Source organism: Nanorana parkeri, unplaced genomic scaffold (genome assembly GCF_000935625.1).
Source record: "Nanorana parkeri isolate BGI_ZX_2015 unplaced genomic scaffold, ASM93562v1 scaffold4, whole genome shotgun sequence".
NCBI lineage: Eukaryota > Metazoa > Chordata > Amphibia > Anura > Dicroglossidae > Nanorana > Nanorana parkeri.
In genome coordinates, this window is record NW_017306272.1 from 4,137,690 (window position 1) to 4,160,724 (window position 23,035).

Here is a 23,035-nt window from a genome sequence, read left to right on the forward strand (position 1 = left end):
TGGGGCAGGGGAGGGGGGGGGGGGGTAGTCACAGGTTTAAGTGGGCTTGGGCAAACTCGGGTGTACTGGTTTTGCACCAAGCTCAGGCTCTTTACTGGACAAGACCTAGAAGTGGCCGTACTGACACACATCACTTAGCCATGGTCCACCGTTGTCACTGTTGGAAGGCCAATGCAGAACAATGATGTGCAACCGACGGTAGAGCAAGTACATGTAGACAAGGAAGTGGCTGAAAGATGTTAGAGGAGATTAGCAGCACTGAGATACAATAAAATATAGAATGAAAAAAAGGTGAAAGGGTTTGTTATGATAAAAAAAACAATGGCAATTGTCTGATATACAGTGTTCTACAAAAACAGATATCATCCAGCCAGGATTTACACTTACTTCCTTGAATTGCATCATAGGTTCATACTATATGCTTAGCGCTTGAATAACTGAAGCTGTTGTTGATAGTTGACTAATATGGCTGGAAAGAAATTAGCATTTTAAGTGGAAAAAATCTGGAAACAATTTTAAACTCATACAGTCCCGTTTAGTTATAATTAATAAATATGCTTTCCCTTATCCACTTTATACTATGGGAGATTTTGTAAATGTGCGTTATAGCTCTGTAGAAATACAGAGAACCAAAAACCTAATTACTGGTGCTGTCATTGATTTCCTATATTGGAGACTGCCCATGCAGTGTTAACAAGGGGTTATGTTATGGTGGTTTATATTAAACCAGATTATCTCATTGCCAAGCATGTGTGCAAGTCGTTCGTCTGTGTCATCAAAACCCAAAGGAACATCTGACATGGAGTGAGCAGCAAAAACTGTGATCACTTACAAATCAAACATGGCACGCTCTAAACCGATTGTGCACGGCAATCGCTGCTTTAAAAAAAGACAACTAATTGAACATGATAAAGTGTAAAGTTAATTAACACCCTTAAATTTGTTGATTGCTTTCACGGGATTATATTGTTCCTTGAGAAGCAGCATTCTGTCCCAGCTGTCGCCTTAGCGAGTGTCGCTGGTAAACAATAGAGACACCATAATACGTCGTAAATGGTCCCTGTGACAGCGGCCCCTTGTGAGGCTGCATCTGTAGAAAATGATTAGAACAATTGCATTTTAAAGACGGTTTAGATGGCTTTCCTGGTCCCATTGGCCCCCTGTTTTTGTGGAAGTCTGCTTAATGCATATTTAGTCTTTTCAGGAGGCATTGTGATTTAATGTTTATGGTGGCATAGGGTTAAAAGTGGCTTTTTAGGGTGCTTTATGCGATATTTTCAGGAATATAAAACACAATTGCTTCCCTGTGCCACGTAAGGCTGTTCTGCATTTGACTTCTTATATGAACTACTGCCTACTTTTCATTTTCTTTATTTTTGTCACATTGTAAAAGGCATGCATTGATGACAGTTTTTTTGAAGAAGTAAATGGACAGAAAATTCAATAATGACAGCTGGCAACATTGTATACACTGGAATCATTCCTCTTAAAGCATATTGCTTCCTTCCTTCAATTTTACAGGTAGATGTAAAGCACTATTTATTGAACTTATGAGTCCATTTTATTTGCATAATTGCTAAGATAGCCCCATAACCAGATGACACAAGTCTGGTGCAGTCAATTCATTGTCACTTTTTGGGCTAATGATGACAAGGAGAATTAACTAAATAAATAAGCCACTCATGGGGCAGCAATACAGAGCAAAGTGCCATTTTGACCTTGTGGCTGTTAGCTCGCTCAGCTAAATCTGGTACAGTTCTTTCCTAAAACATCCTAAGAGACCATGCTGTCCAACTGTTTGATGACATACTCCCAAGGAATAAGGTTCTCAGCTCACAGGCTAGTGCAGATATGGCTACCTAGGTTCATATAGTGTCTAAACGGAGAGCATTCCATCCTAAAGACCTAAATTGTTATTGAAAAAGAATAATAAAACAATCATTTTAGAAGGTTTTCTAGTGATACAGAATCTGAAGGCACGTTCTGGAATCTTCACAGCACTGTCTGGACATTGGTGAAGCCTCACACTGCTAACTGCTGATCTCCTGGAATGTTCATGTACAACAGTCTAGACTTTACTGGGAATGGTGCAAAATCACCAGAAATATCCATTGAGCGGCAGTCATTTTAAAGCACAGTTAAAATGGGTATAAGGGAGCTATTTACTTGGCAAAGTATTTGTATTTCTCTCCATCCAGTACTGCGATTTACACAGCACTGCCACACAATTCAGCATGTCTGGCAGGGCTAAGTACTTAATTTTACTTGTGCAGAGTTGGAAAGGGGAGCATGGGGCAGTAGCTACCAGAATGGGTTTTCTGACCTATCAGACTGATGTACTCAGAGAGCCAATAATTGTTTTGACTTACATCTTATATCTTTTGGGCAGCTTTCTAGACTCTAGTGCTCCTGTCTGTCAGGTAAAACATGTTGCACTAGTTTGAACGTCTCAACAGCAATAAACCTTAAATAAAACACACTGGATAGGTATATTAAAGGCATAGTCCAGTTTTTGCAAAAATAAAATTATAAATGTTGTGATAGTTTGGGGAATATAGCACAATGGTAAGCGCTAAGAGATCACTCCTGAAGCCGACTTTAACATACAATTACAGTCTTTATTCAGCATAAATTAAGCATAACAGTTCATTCAGGAGTCTCATCAAGACATCGTGTTTGGTCTCACCGACATCTGTCTGTCTCATACACTCCCCGTGTGATAGTACCAGGCCTTTACCGTAGTTCTCTGTGAATACAGTCCTCGGCACTGCTCAGCAGCTTTCCTCAGCTCCAAGCCTGTTAGTATTCACCCCTCATGGGTCACCGTCTCTCTCTCTGTCTCCCCGACAGGTATCTCAGGGTCACCAACCCTCTGGACCTCTCCAGCCTTCCTGGCTATGTCCCTTTTTGCTCACGCACGCAGCAGAGTCTGTCTGTCGTCGTGTGCCTCTTGCACACCCACAACTCTCCTCTAAAGCACTGGGCTAGCTTCCTAATAAGGCTGCTCTCAGCCACCTGTTCAGCCCACCCTGGCCACTGACAACACCTGGCCCCAGGACTGGAGATCCCATCCCACTATAGTCCGGAAAACCTGGAAGGAACTGAACAACCAGTTCCTCCTCTGCAAAGGTATTCCTATTGTGGAACATCTTAGCACCTCTGAGTGTTCTTGAGGGTAATGTTTCCAAATTATATTGTGGCATTGCCACACCCTCCTACAATATAGGAAAGAAATGTGCATTTTATTAATGTATCCGGGGGTGCAGTGCTCTGGCTGCTGCAGACTATTCTTCTCAGTCCCTGTCTGTACTGAGGTATGGACTTTAGAAGTTGGTTGTTCAGCAGGAAACATTCTTGCCATTGGAAGATCCTTTGATGGTTATTTGTTCATAATATGATGATTCGTGTAAGAATCTGAAAATAAACCAAATACAAATAGAGTTTGTGTCCAACTGTGCTATAACTGTGTTTTTATATGCCGTGATGGTGAATACCCATTATGCTTTACAGTAAAAGTTGAACTGCAGCCTTACGTTTAGTCTTGCATGGTTATACAGACTCCTCTACTGCACTGAAAATTCTTGCTGCAGCTAGTCAGATTGATCTTATCTCATTTTCTGGCTGGAGGACAGCATCTAGCTCTTTCCTCCCCAACCTTACTGGCCCTAGTTAGTCCCTTTTATGTTTATTGGATTTTGGTTCTTTTAGTCGTGGAGGCTCAGCATTACATGTGAGCATTATCTAGAGCAGCGGTATGTAACATACAAAATTGGTGTACATAGGGCAACAGTCAGGACTATGTAGGATACAATCAGTGGCGTCACAACACCATTGCTGGGGTGACACCAAAATGACTGACAGTCATTTTGGTGTCACCCCCTTTAAACAGTCGGGCACTCGGTCATGGACTGAGACCCTGACAGTGTCAGGAGAGAGGAGGGGACCCGACAGCATAACCTCTTCCCACGGGGTGAACGTCCCCTCCTCTCTCTGCCGGTGTCCATCACCAAGATGGCAGGCGTCAATCAGATGGCCGCGCATGCGGATACAATATAGTATACAAAGTGCGGTAGTCAGAATTATGTAATGTAAAACATAGCATATAGAGTACGGGGGTCAGAACTGTGTTTAAGAATGCCTATTTCTTCAGACTAACATCCATCCATCAGGGGATTTGGATATTTTGTATATCTCTTTCCAAGAGTGAGCTCGCTGCTTGTATCAGGGCCGAGGGCTCTAGAGAGGAGTACAGAGGCAAGGTGCTGTGATGGTTTTAGGAAGCTATATACAGCACTCTGCCAGCCCCTCCCACCAGCCATGATCTGACTGCATTGCATGACATCACTGGGTCTAAAATAAGGTATGTAATGAAAAATGATAAGGCTTTATTTAAAATGTTATTAGCATGTTGATGAGGGGTAAAGGAGGAGCCAATGAAGGCAAAATATAAGCAGATTAAACTTCAGCTTTAACAAAGTGATGTGTTGGCCCCAGCAAACCTGCTGGAAATTTTAGAGTTTTAAAAGTAAAAGTCCTGCCATATAACTAACACCACAAGGTGCCTAAGAACAGATATGCACATGCATACTTCCAGTCAAAAGAGTCAACAAGTGAAGAAGCAATAGGTATTTTAGCCTTGAAGTGCATACCCTTAAAACAGGGGTGGGGCCCTCCAGCTGTGGTGAAACTACAAATCTCGTGAGGCATTGCGAGATTTCCGCAGGCATGACTTCCAGAGACAGATGCATCAAGGGATATGTAGTTTCACTGCAGCTGGAGGCCCGGAGATTCCCCACCCCTGCGTTTAAAATAAAAACAAGTCGGCAATTATAGCTCCTGTACTTCTGTCCTGACAAATCCACTTTATTCTGGAAGTTCAGAACTGCTGTGATAGCTAACTATAATATACAGTTTATATTCTAAAAATATCTGAAGAAATTGAGAGGCTTATTGTCTTATCTTAGAAGAGATAGTTGTGGCCACCACAGTGGCTCAGTAGTTGGCTTTCCGCACTAGGATTGCTGGGATGCCAATCTTGTTTCCATCAACATCTAGACAGAGTTTTATATCTCCTTGTTTTTGTGAGTTTCCTGCTGGTTTTCCATTTTTCACCCCCAGTGGCCAAAAAAATATAAACTGGCCTATTAAGAAAAGTATTGTTCTTAAACAAAAGCTCTGTTACAGATTTCACTAGCAAAGAGAGAGACTGAATTTGTATATTTTTGTTGCCAAGGTACTTTGTATCTGTAGCCCTTAGAGGGTAGTAAGGCATGCACGTCACCTCTTGTATCACAGTGCAGGCATAAACATGAATGCTTGGGGAGGGGAGGGGATTGGAGAAGAATGGTGCCAAGAAAAGTGGGCCTACCCTTGTGTTTCCAATTGTGGAACTCTAAAATCAAAGCCATATAACAGCAACACTTTCTTAATATGCTGGCCAAGATTCTTTAATTACCTGTCCCTACCCTTACCTCTGTTTGTTAATTTATCATAATCCCACCCCGATGACTTCAGAATTGATTTAAGCATACTCAATAATCATAGCCTTGCTGTTATTGTGTTTTATTGTCTATTAATAGTTACGGGCTAATTGACTAAGTTCTAAACTGTGTTCCTTGTTTTAATTCTATACTTTGGGGAGAGAAAAAATCTTTTTCAAGTAAGGAATGGTAGCAATCCCTAAATGAATTTCTCTGTAGATAAAAGTATCAATTTTCTTGTTGTTTGCACTGTAAAAATGATTAATTGCTCTTTTTAGTTAAGCAATTTATTTTTTCATTGGTTTGCAACCTAAGTGTTTGTACTACTGAGGGGGAGCAGCTGTCAAAAAATTAACCAGCTGAGAGCCGTTGTCAGCATTCATTTTGGTTTAATAAATGGCTTTCTGTAGCTATTTAGTGGCCTGTAATCTAGATAAAAAGCTGTTGACCTATGATGGATAATACCTGCTTTTGTTTGTAGATTGGGGCTTGAAATGTCATCTTAATTTGTTTCAGGTCATATCACAGGATTTCTTGAATTTGTTATTATGTGCCATGGATAAACACTGCTAAAGGATCAGTAAAGTATAATTGCCGTTAATTAATAGGCTGTTTTTCCAAGCCAAGCATTATGAACTAGAAGAAACTTTTATTGCCTATCCATTTGCAAATGCTTGTTGTCTGGCTTTTATGCTAATCTGGCTCCAATAGTTTGAATTGCTCTCCCAAAACATGTGTGCATATAATATAGACGTCCAACTCAACTCTTACTTTCCTGAGCTCATAATTATTCTAGGTCTAGAATTTTTTTAGATTTAGAAGTGATTGAAACTACTGGGTTAGCTTAATAGCCAGGTATCTAGTATGCTCAGAAGAAAGTTCGCAACAGTGCAACAGCCTCCCCCATTTGTTTCTCAAAAAAGATTTGCTTTAAGCCAGTGTTATTAGGAAGGAAGTTTTTAGGTGGAAGTGACAGGAGAGGTGAATCCATAGTAGGCATCACCAACTGCACAACAAAATCATTTAATAAAGCACTAAAATAATTTACGTTGGTGTTCTCATCAGCTCCGATCCCCCTCCCAAAGCACCTGCTGTATGTTTACATTAGAGATTAGAAGGCTGGAAGGTGGAGGAATCACTGCGAAGGTGAGCTCAGCTGCATAGAAAATAGCTTCAGTGCTTCTGCTGTTAATTTTGAGGATGAATTGCTCCACTGTGCCTGCAGTTACATAGGTCTGCAAGGGATTGTGTCAAAGCTTTTTTACTGCTTATTAAGAATATGTAAATATTTGAATGTCCATATCCCCGCCATGGTTGCAAAAAGAGAGCTGTCTTTTCTTACTGTAGTACAATGGTCTTTTTAATAAGCATGCATTTCTCTTATTTCTGCTTTAAGGTGTCGGGGCAGCCAGATCTGGGAACCTCACATTTATGGTTGGTGGAGTTGAGCAAGAATTTGAAGCTGCAAAAGAACTTTTGTCATGTATGGGAGCCAATGTAGTTTACTGTGGAGAAGTTGGAACTGGGCAGGTATGCTTCATGCTTTTTAAAGTAGTGAGAAAAATACATGATTATCTTTAGAACAAATATTCTTTGTGAATGCTACCTTTTGCTACATGGCATTAGTTTTGCTGTCCACTTTCCATTAACCCCTTTCAAAACTCTCATATACTCCCTGCCTATGAATGTAAAGGTTATGCCATTCCGCTCCTCTTCAGCTTTGCTGCCTAATGACCTCCCTGCAAAGGGCCTTGCTTTCAGCAAACAACAGGCATAAAACATGTGAGCATAGTGCGTGTGCGCATATTACGCAATGTGATTATTTTCCTTTTGCCATGCCCTAATCGGGCTGTCCTGCCCATAGAGGTCCCTAAGCCTGGTCATCAGGGAGCCAGGCCAACAACACAACCATTAGTGGTATATATTTTAATGATTATTGCTATGCTTTACAGCAGCTATGCATAACTGTAATAATCACAAAGCTCCCACTTCCCCTACGTTCTGTGTCATGTGACAGGTTGATGACCATAAGTTACATGAGACTATGTAGGAAAGTAAATAGGCCGCATATGGTTACCGATATGCACAAGTGTTGTAAGGTATAACAGTTATCATTAAACACTATGCCACTATTAACAGTTGTGTCGATAACCTTGGATCCTGTTGCCAGGCCTGGGGACACTTACGGGCAGGACATCCTGATAGCCTGGAGTTACAGATATGCCTGGGTGTTGTAGAGCATATAGGTAACTAATAAACATGATACCTATGATGCCTATTACAGCTGAAGGGTGGATAGGACAACTGCTACTGGGAGCGTTTGAGAACTGCATATGTCAGATCATAGCAGGATTGTTGCTGGCTCCTAGATTTTTGGGAGGTTCAGTCTTGTATATGGTTTGATCATTGATTGCACTCTATCCAAAATACCCAGAATATTTATAATAGAGTGACAGAGTCCAATATTAACATTATCTGTGATTAGTTCTGTAATCCTTTTGTATGCTTCTTTTTTTTTTTTGGGCCAGTCAACTACAAAACCCTTCCATTCTTACTCAATCAATGCCCCCTTCTCTGTGGACACTTCATAAGCAGCTCTAGCTTGTAGTCAATCAACTTGTATTCAGGCTGTCAGCATGTAAATGTTGACATTATCCAGCCCAGACCATTGTCTTGTTTTCAGACTAGACATCTGTGACTTTGGCTGATCAACGGGAAAGGAAAAAACTTACTTTGGTTAATGCAGTATAATTATTGAGAAAGTGGGAGCACAAAACTCTACTGTGTAAAGCTTTACATGAATGTGCAAAAAGGCAAATAGCCCCATAACTTGTTTTCTGTTTCTCATATTAATTTGTTTGTTTGCAGGCAGCAAAAATATGCAATAACATGCTGTTGGCTATTGGCATGATTGGCACAGCAGAGACTATGAATCTCGGAATAAGGTATGTTCTTTATTAATTCAAATGTTGGGTGTATCTACAATAAATGTAATATGCATAACTATGCAAAGCTATAGAAACTGCAGTTTTAGTAAATTAATTAATTAGTCTGATGTTTTGATATCCTTTGCTGATGTGTTAAGGCCCCTTTCAAAGGCCGGTTCGATCGGGTCTGCCTGTCAGTTTTTCAGGCGTACCCAATCGGATGGCCAATGCAGCCGTGTGTAAATAGACACGCGTCCGTTTACACCCGGTTACCCCCGACTCCAACCAGGTCTGGAAAAATTAATGAATCAGAGATCCGTTTAGCTGGACCGGGGGTAATCTGATGTAAACAGACACATGTCCATTTTACATCCGACTCCCCGTAGACTGACATGGGGTCTGGTAATTGCAATTTTTTCCTCCATCACAGCGGTGACATCCCCTCTGTATTGCTGTGATCAGGAGAGGATCCATGCACAGATCCTCTCCTGATCAGCCCGTCTGAAAGGGGCCATAGTCTTTGGGTTCTTTTTAATACAAGGGTTCACAATCTTTCTAAACAAAGTACCAGTTTACTGTATCCCTCAGACCTTAGAGCAGGGGTAGGCAACCTCAGCATTCGAGCTGTAGGGAAATTACAAATCCCATCATGCTTTTGCCTTGGAGCCTGCCTTGGAGCGCCAAGGTTGCCTTAGAGAGTCTGAAATGTGGCCGGTAGGAAAATGCCCAGATGTCAATGGGAGTAAACAATGCCCAAAGCTTGCACCGAGGTTAATCAGCAGTGGGTGAAAAAAATATCATAGCACCTGTAATTAGTGGGGTGAGGTGGAGGGGGTGGTGCAGGGAAATGATGCCCACGTCATTGGCATCAATGGAATGAATTGTGCACCTACAATTGGTATTAGTGGGGCGAATAGTGCCCCATCATTGGGATCTGTGAAAGGAATTGTGCCCCTTTTTTTCACTCTCACCATTTCTTATATGTTGCAGCTGCATTAGTTAACTTTTTAATCTTTTTTTTTTCAAGTGAAGAACATTGCTCTTGAGCAAATTCTCTTGCTGAAAGTGTAATGCTCTCTTAAGGATGAGCAATATTTTATGTGTAGGTGGATCCTAGTGGGCTAAAGAAGCCCCTCTTTTTACACTCTTCAAATAAATAACACAGAGAATGGGAACCCCTCAAAATGGCTACAACAGGTATGCAGCCCCAAAAAAATCCCTAGAAATGTAATGGAATTGTTTGCTAAAGCACTTTCTGTCATAAACAGGTTCCATGTTTAACAAAATACTTGTTTTCACGTTTATTTCATCCTGTGTAACATCTCAGTGTTGCTAATTTGCAGCCACTTTCTGTCTACACGCACTCCAGTGATTTCTGCATGACATTTTTTAGGGCCTGCGCAATGTGCGTCAGATTGGTCACCTGTAGTTTGTTTTGGGGAGAGTGTGTGACAAAACAGGAGCACAACCGAGAGCCAGGGACAGATCATTGTCACATTCATAGCAGGATCAGCTCCAGATTCATGGATATTGAAAATAAGTTTTAAAATTGCAAATTGTTATAACACTGTCTCTGGCTTAGCGCCCCCCTGCAAGTAATATCCTCCCCTGTCCTTGATCCAGTACGGTTTTGTATCCAGCTGCTGACCAGCAAATCAAAATCCCTGCTAGAAGAGGGGGTATGGAGTAAGAACTCTCCATAGGATTGCCTCAGGATAGTTTGTCAAACGCTCAGCAACTTTTTTGGCTATATCTTGGCGGATCGGAAATAAGTATTAGACCTGGTTCACACCTGAGCATTTTTTTGGCGCGTTTCCGCGCATATAGATACGTGTAGAAACGTGTAAAACACAAGTCAATGCATTCCAATGTGAAACAGTCACACCTGCACGACCGTACATGCGGACAAAAACACGCGCCGCGAGAAAAAGTACATGCGCGATTTTCAGAGCGGTTGCCAGGCTTTCTGATTGTATCGACAAACGCACAGAAAAATGCATGCCCATTAAAATTTGTGTGTTGTTGTCCTTGCATATGAACGTGTGAAAACGTGCTGAATTGCACAGGCTCAGGTGTAAATGGAAAGAGGAGAGAGAGAGGAGAGAGACTCGGATACATAGAGTTAGGACCACACTTTGCAGAGGCGCCTTGGCGCGGCAGTGTGGCTTCTACATATTTTTGGCTAACAGTTTGTGCAACTAAAACCTCTGATTTTAACGCATACTGTTGACAGGGCTACTTGTTTGGTTGCAGGCTGGCTGGCAGGTTGAGGCTGGGGAATTTTTGTGTTTCGTATTCAGGTGTAAATGGAGCCTAACACTTGCAACTGTAGGCTAAGGTCAGGGTGACGGCACATTATAGGTGTGTGATTTACCCTAGCAGACATCTGTAGCAAAAAATGTAGACCACATTTCTTACCCTTAATCTGAAACTAAAAAGAAAAAACATATCTGGAGTGGCTTAACATGTAAGCATGGATCCAGTTTTTGCCTGGCCTGCCAATTTATTCTTCAGACCAGTTTTGAGCATAACATTGTCTTGTGTGTTGGATTTCGTATGGTTGTATAAAACTGGCTAGAGAGTAATACACCCGTTGCCTGGTGCTTGTTGCAATATTCACATCTTGGTACTTTATGATGATGATGATTCATTTTTTTTCTGGATAGATTCCAGAAGCTTCTGTGTTAAAGAAAGTTAACTTTATTATGTGCTACAGGGGAAGGCTACATACTTAATTTGCACATGTATGGTATGTAAGTTAAATTTAAAAAATAAACCTACACAACACTCCTGTTTCCATGATCCAACTGGCAGAGGAACAATCTCTTTGATTTATCCTTCTGTACTCTAAGGCCTACATCCTTTCTACCCTCCTTCTGTACTCCAAGGCCTACATCCTTCTCCCCTTCCATACATTAGCTAAAGGGAACTGGACCTTCAGAGTCAAAGTGAGCATGCAAATTGTGCCCAGTGGCTGAATATTCCATGAACTCGACAGCGATAGAAGCAAACTAAAGATATTTTTCAGGTGGTACATGGTCCCCCAGAGGATAGCTAAATTTGCACTGGGGGCTTTGATCAACTTTTTCTGGAGATGCCCTGATACAGATACACTCCTGTGTATCTGGTGGGACTGTCCAAAAATTAAATACTTCTGGATTAGGACTTACCAAGTTGTGTATATGATATTGGGTTAACATGTCTGTTAACCCAACATGGTATCTCCCTGACTATGTACCACGGTTGCCTATGGTCACATCACCGCCCGCCGGCTGCAGTCAGCCAAGATTGATGCGTTTCAGGGGCAAGCCCCATTCATCAGAATCATCAATGATGATTCTGATGAAGGGGGTTTGCCCACGAAATGCACCAATCTTGGCTGACTGCAGCCGGTGGATGGTAATGTGACTGGTGGCAACCGTGGTACATAGTCGGGGCGATACCATGTTGGGTTAACAGACAGTTTGGCCTCTTGTTTGTTGTTAAAGCGTGATGAAAACGTTTGCTTGTGAGTACATATATCCCTTGTTTTATATATTTTAATAAACGATTTTACATACGGAGGTGGTGCTCTGTTCCCTTTTGTTCTCCTTATGACCTGCCCTAAGCTGTTTTTGCATTCCTGTAGACCTGTACAGAAAGAGAAGCAGCTCTAATATGAACAAAAACCTTTTGACATAAGCTGAGAAAGGTGGATGTTATCCAACACTAGCAATGCAGACAATTTACAGCGGCATGATGTTGCCAGAAAAAGCTCTACGTTGGTGTTTTAGTATTAGAAAAATGTCTGCTACCACAAACCACCTTCCTCCTTTTTCTCCTGATCCCTGATCTTTGGCTCGCATGCTAGAGCTCGTTGTAGGCATGTTTTCACTCCCTCATTGACCTGCCTATATTCTCCCACTCCAAGCATTTTATTGGCCTTCCCTGGCTGTTAGTCATTCCAGTGAGCGGATGAACCTGGCCGAATGAGGAGATAAAAAATAAAGGGAATTTAAAGGGTTTGATACAGATTATTGAATACAAATATCAATAAAAACAATAAGATTGTTGCAGGATCGGGATGCCTTTGCACACAGCCCCCTTAGGCATAGTCTTACTATGTCATTTGTAAATATATACCCTGTCCTTTTGATCTCAGACTGACTGCCTAAATATCATAACTTTGTTTTGCTGTGCCTCCTCTGGTGGCATCATACTGATTTGCATGGCCCTTTTAATAATGTGATCTCATTTAAACAGATGTCCTCACCTCAATGAAGCAAAATATTGATTAATAAGATTCCATCTATCAGCTGGCTTTGGAAATCAACCACAATAATGGTGGAATATTTAGTATTATTAATACTTATATTTGTATTTGAGGTGGATTTACATTACTGGAGCCTGTTGGCACAAAATCTTTTGCGTACTCCTTTTATACAAATAACTCCTGAGAAATGTTGTTCCTGGCACATAGGATATTGTGCATCTTCTAGATAAACTCTGAGTTATTTTCTAAATGAAAAGCCACCTTTTTAACATTTCCACCCCTTGGCTCATAATTACTGTGTTTTAAGTGAACCTAAACTCAAAAGGTGAAGGTTTTCTATGTTATAGGGAACATTTAGAAATGTTAATTGTGCCAGAGCAGTAGCCCTGGTAAATCTACCTTTTTTGCCTGTAATTTCTTCTGAAAAATAGTAAGTTCACTTCCTGTTTCTAAAGTGTAATAGCTGTAAATTTGCAGTGTGATGCCAAGGATGGTTATACACACTACAATCTGAATATTCAATCCCTGCAGAATCGCCTTGAAATTTTCAAACATGTAATATGACAGGTCTAAACAATCCATTCAATGTGTATCCTGTTGTGCAGGCCTTTATATTACATAGTTGTTGGAAGGCTGTAAAATCAGATTGGAAGGCTGTACAGTCAGATTGTATAGTGTATGGTCAGGTTTAGGCACGGTCACTACTGTGCTGCTCGCTGTTCTCCTTGCTGAAGAGAATTCTGTACCTGAGAATGTGCAGTGCAAGGATATCTCTGCTATAGCTTCATTCAGCATGTGGATTTGTAATTCCTGCAAATCTGCTGCTGCTACTTAATTTTACTTCCATCAGTCAGAAGACTACCAGTCTGGGGGTACGCTCTGACATTAGGAGGTAAAGCCCTGCCTCTGCCAAGATGGCCATCTCCACACAGGCACACATTACAGAACAAAGTATAGTAAATCAGCATTGGGTAAATGATCAACTGTAGGGAGGCCAGAAGCAATACTAGTGACTATTCTTTCGACCTCCTGCTTGCCTTTTTTAGCCACAGCTCAATAATTTAGGTCTAATTTAATGCTAAATTTCCCCATGAGTCATGCTGCTTTTTATAAAGATTTTAGTGACCCCCTAGGTAAGTCCTACTGGTGCACAGAATATGCAGAACAGAATGGTTTAAGACCTCTGCCAATAGTGTGCTGCCACTTTGCCTGGTTGTTATTCCCTCAGGTGGTGTGAAATTGTAATAGTTAAATGACCACATAAGTGCGTGTATATGTAGCTCTTCAGGGGCTGTTTCTTGCTTTTCCCATGTGACCTAGACAGGCTCCTCTTTCCTGGTTTACTCATTTTTGTTAGACTTGGGCCATCACCATGTATCTGTTTGCAGATCAGGTTGCCTATAGACAAGTAGTCTAGCCAGCCTTTCTGCAGGTGTGTGGGCAGCTTTAATATTTCAGTTTCATATGTACAACATTGTTATATTTCAGTGACATTGGATTTATCTAGTATATCTTCTGTCAGTCTTTAAATATATACTTTCTAAAGGTATATATCTTGTGCTGAAATACTAACCATATATTGGAAGTATAATCATAACTTTATCTGTTTTGATATGTCTCATGTCTCTGCATTTATTGCTGTCCATGTTGAAGACCATGTAATACACGGAGTATCTCTTAATTAACATATTGAAAATTGAGTTTTATTGAAGCACGTAGTTGTTAAACTATCTTGACCTATGCTGTTGTCACAAAGTAATTGAGATAAAATAGGAATTTGTTTTGCATCAGCGATAATTGATTTATCAATATCCCTAACCATAAACATTGTAAAATGGAATAGGCCTAACGTGGAAAATAAACTGCAAAGTGTATTAAGAAAAAAATCTTGTAATTCTCAATGCAGTCATTGTTAACCCTACCTACGCTGGGGTTGGAAAGCTCTGAACTAAACTATAGGATGTGGGTAAAATAAGATTATAAGTACTATGGTGGGCATTTTTAATTTAATATACCCCAGTGGTTGACGGAAACCAGGATACAACAAAGACTTAAAATGCTCAATGCAAACAAAGCAGTGGGTCCGGATAACCTGCACCCCAAGGTACTTAAGGAATTAAGCCAGGTTATAACTAGACCATTAATCCTCATTTTTAAGGACTCCTTAATGAATTTGGAATCCTAATGTACACATTGGTGTGATATGATAAGAGGATGCAGTTTTATGCATCATAGCCTATTGTCCATCAATAACAAAAAAGTGGGTTTGTATGGCAAAGGGGTTGAAACTTACCTACTGCTGTTTTATCTGTATGATATATAAGAATTTCAAAAGGACACCTGCACAAGCTTTAGCATTGATAATGAATATGCTTTATGAAAATCAAGTTAGCTGGTACTGCTTTCTGTATTTAGGTGCTTTGCTTGGCAGTACAGTTTCTATCATGTTTTTATCACGTGGAATTTTTAGATTTGGCTATTTTGTCTACATTTTTGTGAAACCAAATGGTTATTCCACATGTGATTGAAACAATGGCATATCTTTCTTTTTATTGCATTAAAGGACACAGGAATCAATTATTCAGTGACAGTTTGGTAATACTGCCACCTTCAGCAGTAACCAGAGATGAAGGCAATGAAAATCACCAGCACTCGCAGAGTGGAATAAATCCAAAAGTTTGTTTTATTGTAGAACAACGTAACATGTATAATATATCCAATGTTTCGGAAACCGTGCAGGGTCCCTTTATCAGCGCAAACATAGTGACCATGTCACTATATTATACATGTGACGATGTTCTACAATAAAAAGAACTTTTGGATTTATTCCACTCTGCAAGTGCTGATGATCATCATTGCTATCATCTCTGGATTTGCACAGCGCCATCCGTGGTCATCACTGCAAGCACCACTGCTATTTCAAGGTCCTGATTGCTGTATGTAGTGCAGGGGACATTTCTGTTTGTTCAGCAGTAACCAGGTATATGCATTCCCACTCCTATCATGAGTCTGTAGCTTCTGCTAGCGCTGTTGCTAGTCTGGAATCCTTAAATCTGTAAGACTATCAAAACTTTTACGGTAAGTTTCTTGAATCTGTTCTGACTGGGGAACTCCTGATAAACGTTTCACTCCTCTCAAAGCTATACAGGCCAATGAGGCCAAAGAGGTATTTATCAAGAAGTGGACTGTTTCCACTGTGGATTCAGTGATATCCCACCTTGATAAAATACTGACCATTTCCATGGTGGATGCACCAGTGTTTAAGGATCCCATTGATAAACATTTGCAAACCCTTTTTAAAGCATTGTTTTCAGTAGAAGGTCCTGCTGTGTAACCTACCATGGTTTTGTTGGCAGACTGTCAAACCTTAGGTGACTGGACTAAACTGATGCCAAAGGATCCAGCTGCTATTTTTACCGATCCTGTATTTGTAGAGTGGTTAGAACTTATGCCTTCAATCCTAGACTAAGCATAGATGGTTGAGTTGATATTGTCCATCTTTTTTTCCCAACAGGAGTCTCTTATTGGGGATATGTGTAGAACTCTTTGACTAAAATGTTTGTCCTGTGGAACAACAATGTAAAAACACTGGCTGTGCATGCCTGTAGATGGTGATCCCCTTTTTGGTGCCTCCTTGGACACCCTGATAAGGATGTCACTGTGGGTAAAAGTACTCGTTTACCCCAGCAAAAGAAGCCTAAGTCACAAACAGGAAAGACTTCTTCCCCATTTTGAGGCCAAGAAGAGTTTCTTTCATTACTCCCTGGCTACAACATCCAAGCCCAGACCCAAAGCCACTAAATCTCCCAACCTTCAGACAATTCCTTTTCGACATGAAGAAACGCCCTCACTTTCTGTTGGCCTTTGTGGATACCTGATCAAAAAGAATTTCGGATGTCTGGGTAAGAGATGTGGTCTCCAGGGGCTACAAGCTAGCGTTTCACTCTCTGCCCCCTCCTTGTTTTATGTTGTTCAACTTGCCACAAGTCTCCACACCGACTAGCAGACCTCCATGCTGCGGTTTCTTTTTGCACAGTTCAACTCCAGACCCCTATAACACAAAATTCTGTCATCATGGGACAAATCCTTCCTCCCACCGTCTTGGAAGATCCTAACAGACCCCAACATGAGGGGGTAGGGGGGAATCCTACATACTTTGTTGGTGGAGGAGACTTGGCTGCCAAAAGAATCCCAATCAACATTTTGAAGCTTTGAGTAATTTGGTTATCCCTACAATGCTGAACCCTGCCTGTAAGATCATCCAATCAGGATCCAGTCGGGCAATGCCACAGCAGTGATGTGCATTGATAGTCGGGGTAGAACCTGAGGTCTTGCTGCAGCATGAGAGATGTAAAAGATTCTAGCCAGGAAATAACTCCATGTCCCAGCCTTGTCTGCCGTTCACATTCCAGGTGCAGATAGTTGTCAGCCAGACTATCTCCGCATGCAGCATCTGAATCTAGGAGAGGGATCTCTACATGAGGAAATCTTTCAGGACCTTTGTCACAACTGGTTAATGATGGAGGTGGACATCTTGGCCTCCAGGGTTATGAACAAACTGGACAGATTTATCTTTCAGGTGCAAAGATCTTCTGGTGGTTGCAGTGTTTGTTCTGGTGACTCCTTGGGATTAGTACATCTTGATGTATGCCCTTTCTCCTCTGAAACTCATTCCTCATCTACTCCACTTTATATCCTTCTATCTCTGTCTAGCTCCAGTACATCAAAAGGAAATTACCATTCACTGCTTGGGTGTAGTTCCTGCTGTGCAGGTTTACTCCTCAACCACTGCTTTTCATTAGGAAAATGGACTCTTTCTGCCATTTCTGATAGTCCCTGTGAAGAAGAACCAGCTTCTTCCACAACCATTTCTCTGTGGCTTTGACATTTAATTCAAGCTAATGGTCTAAAGAACAAGGTTTCTCCCTTTCCTGTAAAAAGACCACTCTACTAAATCTGTGAGTGCTTCTTGGATTTTTTGGCATCAGGCAACTGTTCCCCAGATTTGCAAGGCTGCCACCTAATCTTCTGTTTCCTCATTCTCTAAGTTTTAACCAGGTGGATGTCCAGGCCTCATATGATGCCAGCTTCAGGCAGCTCTTTGAGCTGCAGGCTGCCCTCAGTGTACTGCTAGTTTAGGTGCATTTTGATGACTACAGGTGAAACTCGAATAATTACAATATTGTGCAAAGTTCATTTATTTCACTAATGCAACTTAAAAGGTGAAACTAATATATGAGATAGACTCATTACATGCAAAGCAAGATAGTTCAAGCCGTGATTTGTCATAATTGTGATGATTATGGCTTACAGCTCATGAAAACCCCAAGAACCCCAAATCCACAATCTCAAAAAAGTAGAATATTACATGCAATCAATAAAACAAGGATTGTACATAGAACAATATCGGACCTCTGAAAAGTACAAGCATGCATATGTACTCAGTACTTGGTTTGGGCCCCTTTTGCAGCAATGACTGCAATTACGTTTGCACGATATTCTAATCGAGTTTCACCTGTATATCATTCTGGGAGAGTACTTCATCCTTTATGCATACCAGAAACCTTTGCACATCAATGTTGTGTATGGGGGGAACTCTTGATGATCCCACTCTTGGAATCACTGGAAGACTACATAAACAAAACAAGCATGTGCGGTAGCCCTAGACCAGCCCACTGTTGCAGAAGGGTGTGGCATCCGAATTCCCTGCAGCCTTCAGGGTCTGGTTGCAGGAGCACCCACTGTGGCTCTGCCACAGATCCAGAAAATACATTACAATCATAAGGATTTCATATGCCTAAATTTAGGGGGGGAAAAACACAAAATACAGATACACAGAGCCTTCATGCTTTAATCCTTGCTTTTCCCAATTGAAACAGTTGCAATTGATTCAATGCTTTATTTCAAATTTTGTAGCCATAATGGCTTTCTTTTTATGTTATTTTTATTACTTCTGAGAGTGTTCCCAATTGTAAACAGTAGCGCGCACACAACACAGCCATTGGCAGCCTATTATGGGGGACTGACAGGCTGTCATCATTTTGATAGCTTCAGCAGTATATCTCTTGAACAGCAATGGGGCTCTTATGCAGAAAGTATCATATGTTCCCAGCCAATTTACAGGGAAACAGCAATAACATTTTATCATGGTTGAGAGCCCAGTAGCTGCTTCCTATTAAACTTGCCCTTTCAGATACCTGTCTCAGATTAATTTGTTGATTTCAAATGGAAACTCAGTCTTCTCCAATGAAGCATGACTTTCTAGGAAAGACGCGTACTGAATGACAATTATATTCCAGCCGGCTTTAGACCATTACAAGCTTTGGTCTTAGTGGAAGACAGAGGACTTCAGTAACTGATTTTAATACCATGTCTAATTTTCACTGTCAGTTATGTGGAAGCCTGTAGGAAGAATACAGAAAAAGATGAAATGCAAAATGCTTCCTGCTTGCTCTTTTAATGGTACACTTGCAAGAAAAAAAGGCTTACAGCATAAGGTTTTTTTGAAGAAAATAAGCATTCAGGGTGGATTATATCACTATGAAAACTTGGTTATAAACAGACATTTACTCCAGTCTTTTCTGTCAAGTAAATTTTTAGCTTGATAATTAATTAGTAAAACACACCTTTGTTTTTTTTCCTCTAAGAGTTCACATCTTGTGCTGCAACTCAATTTTGTTATGTTATCAAGATGTACTCGTGTCATAACCTCAGGTGTTAGGAGGGCCATACACCACACAATCCTTGCTCAATTTTAAACAAGGTTAGGCTATTTACTGCCTTTCTATAGGTTGATCATGAGCATTTTGTGTACATCATTGTGTAGCCTTTGTTTTGCTGTTGGAAAATCTCTGTGATGCACACGCCCTTTATTCTCTTTTTATGAAAAACGTCATCGAAAGGTTAACCATGCATGAGCTGCTCATAGGGTGAAGTAGAACTCCAGGTAGATATAAAAGAACCACATTATAGGACACAACATAGCTGGTAAAGAACCACAGCATGGCTCAGACTGTAAAACCAATGGAAACGCTGAGCTGTGAAGCTCTACTGCCAGGATAGGCAGTTTAGGGCATGAGTGCTGGGGCAGGCATTCAATGTAATTTTCAATGGCACAGAGAAGATTATCACGTGGCATGTCATGCGTGCAGGCTCACACTAGCCTGCCAGAGCATCCTTGTATGGGCCCCTGCTCCCTTTAAAATACAGTGCCCCTGCTGTAGGCTTTAATTGACAGCTCTATAGTATGTCATTCAAAAAGCCTTCCTTGTCCCTCTGTGCCCGTGACCCTTTTACCTCCATGTTGTTTCAGAGAGGCTACTGGATGTCACTGATGTGCAGGTGCTGGCTGTCCTCCCAGTACCAGCGTAGGCCCGTCTGCGACTGTGGATGTTGTTACGTGATAAAACCCAACCCTCTTACACCTCATGGTGGAATTGCCAGCTGCAGCAGGTATACATGGAAAACACCTGCATTTCTGAATATTCAGAAATTGGGGCTAATCTGAGGTCTAAAGGTGCAGGAATTGGGGCTAAGCTAAGGTCTATGGCACTGTATTGTCCCTGGCACGCTGGGTGTCTGTTTGTAAATTGACAATTTTTATATCAAAAAGGTTGCCGACTCCTGCTCTAATGCATTACACATGTCGGGGCAGGTTGAAGGCCAAGCTGCATTGCTTTACCTGCAGATAAGAATAGTGAGGTCATGGATCTGGCTATGTTGTCTGGCAGGGATAAATGCATCTCGAGAGAAGTCACCCAAAAGGAAGAGACAAGTCCCAGCATTTTGGTGAGACCTACACCTGTTTGTTAGCAAATATTACGTATGTATTCAGGGCCGGATTTACTCTTTCTGCTGCCTCAATGCCAGGGTCCTCAATGCGCCCCCGTGTATGCAGGCTGCAAACAAGTGATCTCGGCGACATCGGCGAGATCACTTGTACAAAACAAACGCCGGTTTCCCTGCTGTACATTTAGCCCTGCTTGCCCAAAGGTTTGGGTGAATTCCCATGGGCACCAAGACCCTGCACATCACTGGTATTAACAGATGACAGACAAAATGAAGGTAAAGCCATGCTGTCTCGAGTCTTGTGTGTAAAGAATTTAGCAATCTTGCAGTGTCTCCTAGCAGGAGTAGACATGCTGTCTGGTTATCCTCTAGGTTAACAAATAAAAATTGATAACTTACCACTGTGTACAATAGACAAATGCTTCAATGTTGCCATGCTCAAACCAGGTCCTTAAAACCCACTAACAGTACTTGTTTTCCCTGTTACAAAGTAAGGGCTTAGCTACATTTATGCGTAACCTGTCTAAAAGAGCAGCATTTATGAACTTTGTCTGTGTAGCTGTTTTAAATTGGATATTAACCCCATAATAAAAAAAATACTTATAAGCTCCTTCCTTCCCCTGCTGCCTCCTAACGTAATAGACTGCTGGAATTATCTATTACAAGGTTCAGGGTTCTTCATCTATTGCCACTGGACAGAGCTGACTGGGTTCTGTGACCAAAAAGCACAACTGATTTGATCACTCAAGCAGAGTCAGACAAATGGTTAAGTCTATATTTCTAAACTTTATTATTGAGTTTGGGTTCTATTCTAAAAATGCTTACTAGTACCGCACCATGAACACAAAAGTTGAAAACCTGCTTTAAGATCTGCAACGTTATTTTTGTGCTCTGACTTACAGTATTACATTTTTGGAAAGATGGAGATGATATTCCAAGTGACAATTCTTTCCCTTTTAATTGCAAATAGAATTCTGTAGCTAATTCTAAATGGTTTAGGAATCTCAAAAATTAATTTGTGCCAACTATTTGTTTTGAAGAATATTCAAATCTTGAAGATAATTTCTTGGCCACAATGAGCATGATTTTATGTCATAAACCTAGTGATGGAACAAATGATGTTTCTGCTTGGCCAAGCTTTGTTTTATTAGGATCAGCAACCTTATCAGCAGTTGACCCAGAACTATAGTGCTTGTCTGCCAGTAGGAGAACATATGTCACATCTCTGTGCAGACTGCTTCCTGGGTAGCTCAGCTTAATGAAGATTTAATAATGATCCTGTGCAAGTCCCACACAGCTGAGGGCTCTATCTGGATAGGATCTTTAACCTGTTAAATATTGGTTTTACACTGTCATTAGTGTACTTATCCAGATATGTCTCTGCTTGTGCTGAATAGTTACTAAGTAATGTTAATAGCATTATTTAAGGGCCCATTCACATCAAGTATGTTGGGACTGCGCTGTCAGATTTGCCCAGCACAGTCCCACAGCAAGGGCAAGGCAGTCATACAGTTCACACCACTGTGCTGCCAAAGAGCTTGCTGAAAATAGTATGGAATGCAGTACTTATTTTCAGCGTTGAATGGTGCGGAAAAGTACAACTGCATCACACTGTGCTGTGGCCAACAGAACAGAATAAAATGTTCTAACAAAAAAGAAAACCATACGATAGGCTCAGTTCATAAAGTGAACGTACCAGGATAAGGATCCTTATTTTCAAAAAAGTGATGGTTATTTTTTGCAGTGTCCAATGAGATTTGAAAATTGTGGTCACATGGTTAAAATAAAGATCCTTATCCTTGTGTTAAAGGTTTATGAATTGAAGTGGACGGAGATTTGGGATCTGTAAAGTAGCCTTTAGACCTCTGATTGTACTTTTAGGTGGTTGGATGATTTGTTTTTAAAGCAAATCTGTCACTGACCATGGAAATTTAAACTGAGCATATGATAGAAAAAACATAGGTTGAGGTTACCTAAATGCCATTTCTGGATAAATTCTGTCTTCCCTTCCACCTATTCTCAGCCTCTTTTGTGAAAAACAAATAAATAAAAAAAGACCTTTCCAAACCTGTCTGTTACTCACCTAAGTCCACCTTCCATGTCCCACGCTGGGGCCTCTTCTGGTTGTGGTGAAGCCTGGTTGTGGTGAAGCCTGAGAAGACCCCACTGCTGAAGAGCTAAAGGAAAGTGTCCGTGTCGCCTTTCACCGTGACTGCAGATTTTGGCAAGTATTTGGGGCTTTTAGATTAGATCACAGCGATTTAGCTAGAAGGGCTTTAAAATGACTCTTGTAGGTAGTGATTTGTGACAGAAATTATACTAAGGCCCTTAGCATGAAAAGAAAGGCCCACATCTGGGGCAGTCTCTGTTTTTCAATTGCTCGCTACTTCTCACAGAAATATTGGCAATTTCTAAAATCTTTGAGACTAATGTGTTTTAATCTTCTTTCCTTTATTTTACCTACAATACACATTATCTTATCAAATACATTATATCGTTCACACCATTACCACAACCTTATATTTAACAGGTATCGGATCAGTTTGGTCCAAAACAATGCTATGTAACACTTCCACACAAAAATACTC

General features: G+C 40.9%; 1 protein-coding gene across 1 annotated transcript in view; it reads left to right on the forward strand.

Annotated features, from left to right (window-relative positions):
- Positions 1-23,035, forward strand: part of HIBADH (3-hydroxyisobutyrate dehydrogenase) — a 100,076-nt gene that overhangs the window by 73,937 nt on the left and 3,104 nt on the right. Inside the window, exons 5-6 of the mRNA XM_018574171.1 lie at positions 6,877-7,010; positions 8,349-8,425. Of these exons, the coding sequence (XP_018429673.1) occupies positions 6,877-7,010; positions 8,349-8,425 (211 nt within the window). The remainder of the gene's footprint in view (positions 1-6,876; positions 7,011-8,348; positions 8,426-23,035) is intronic.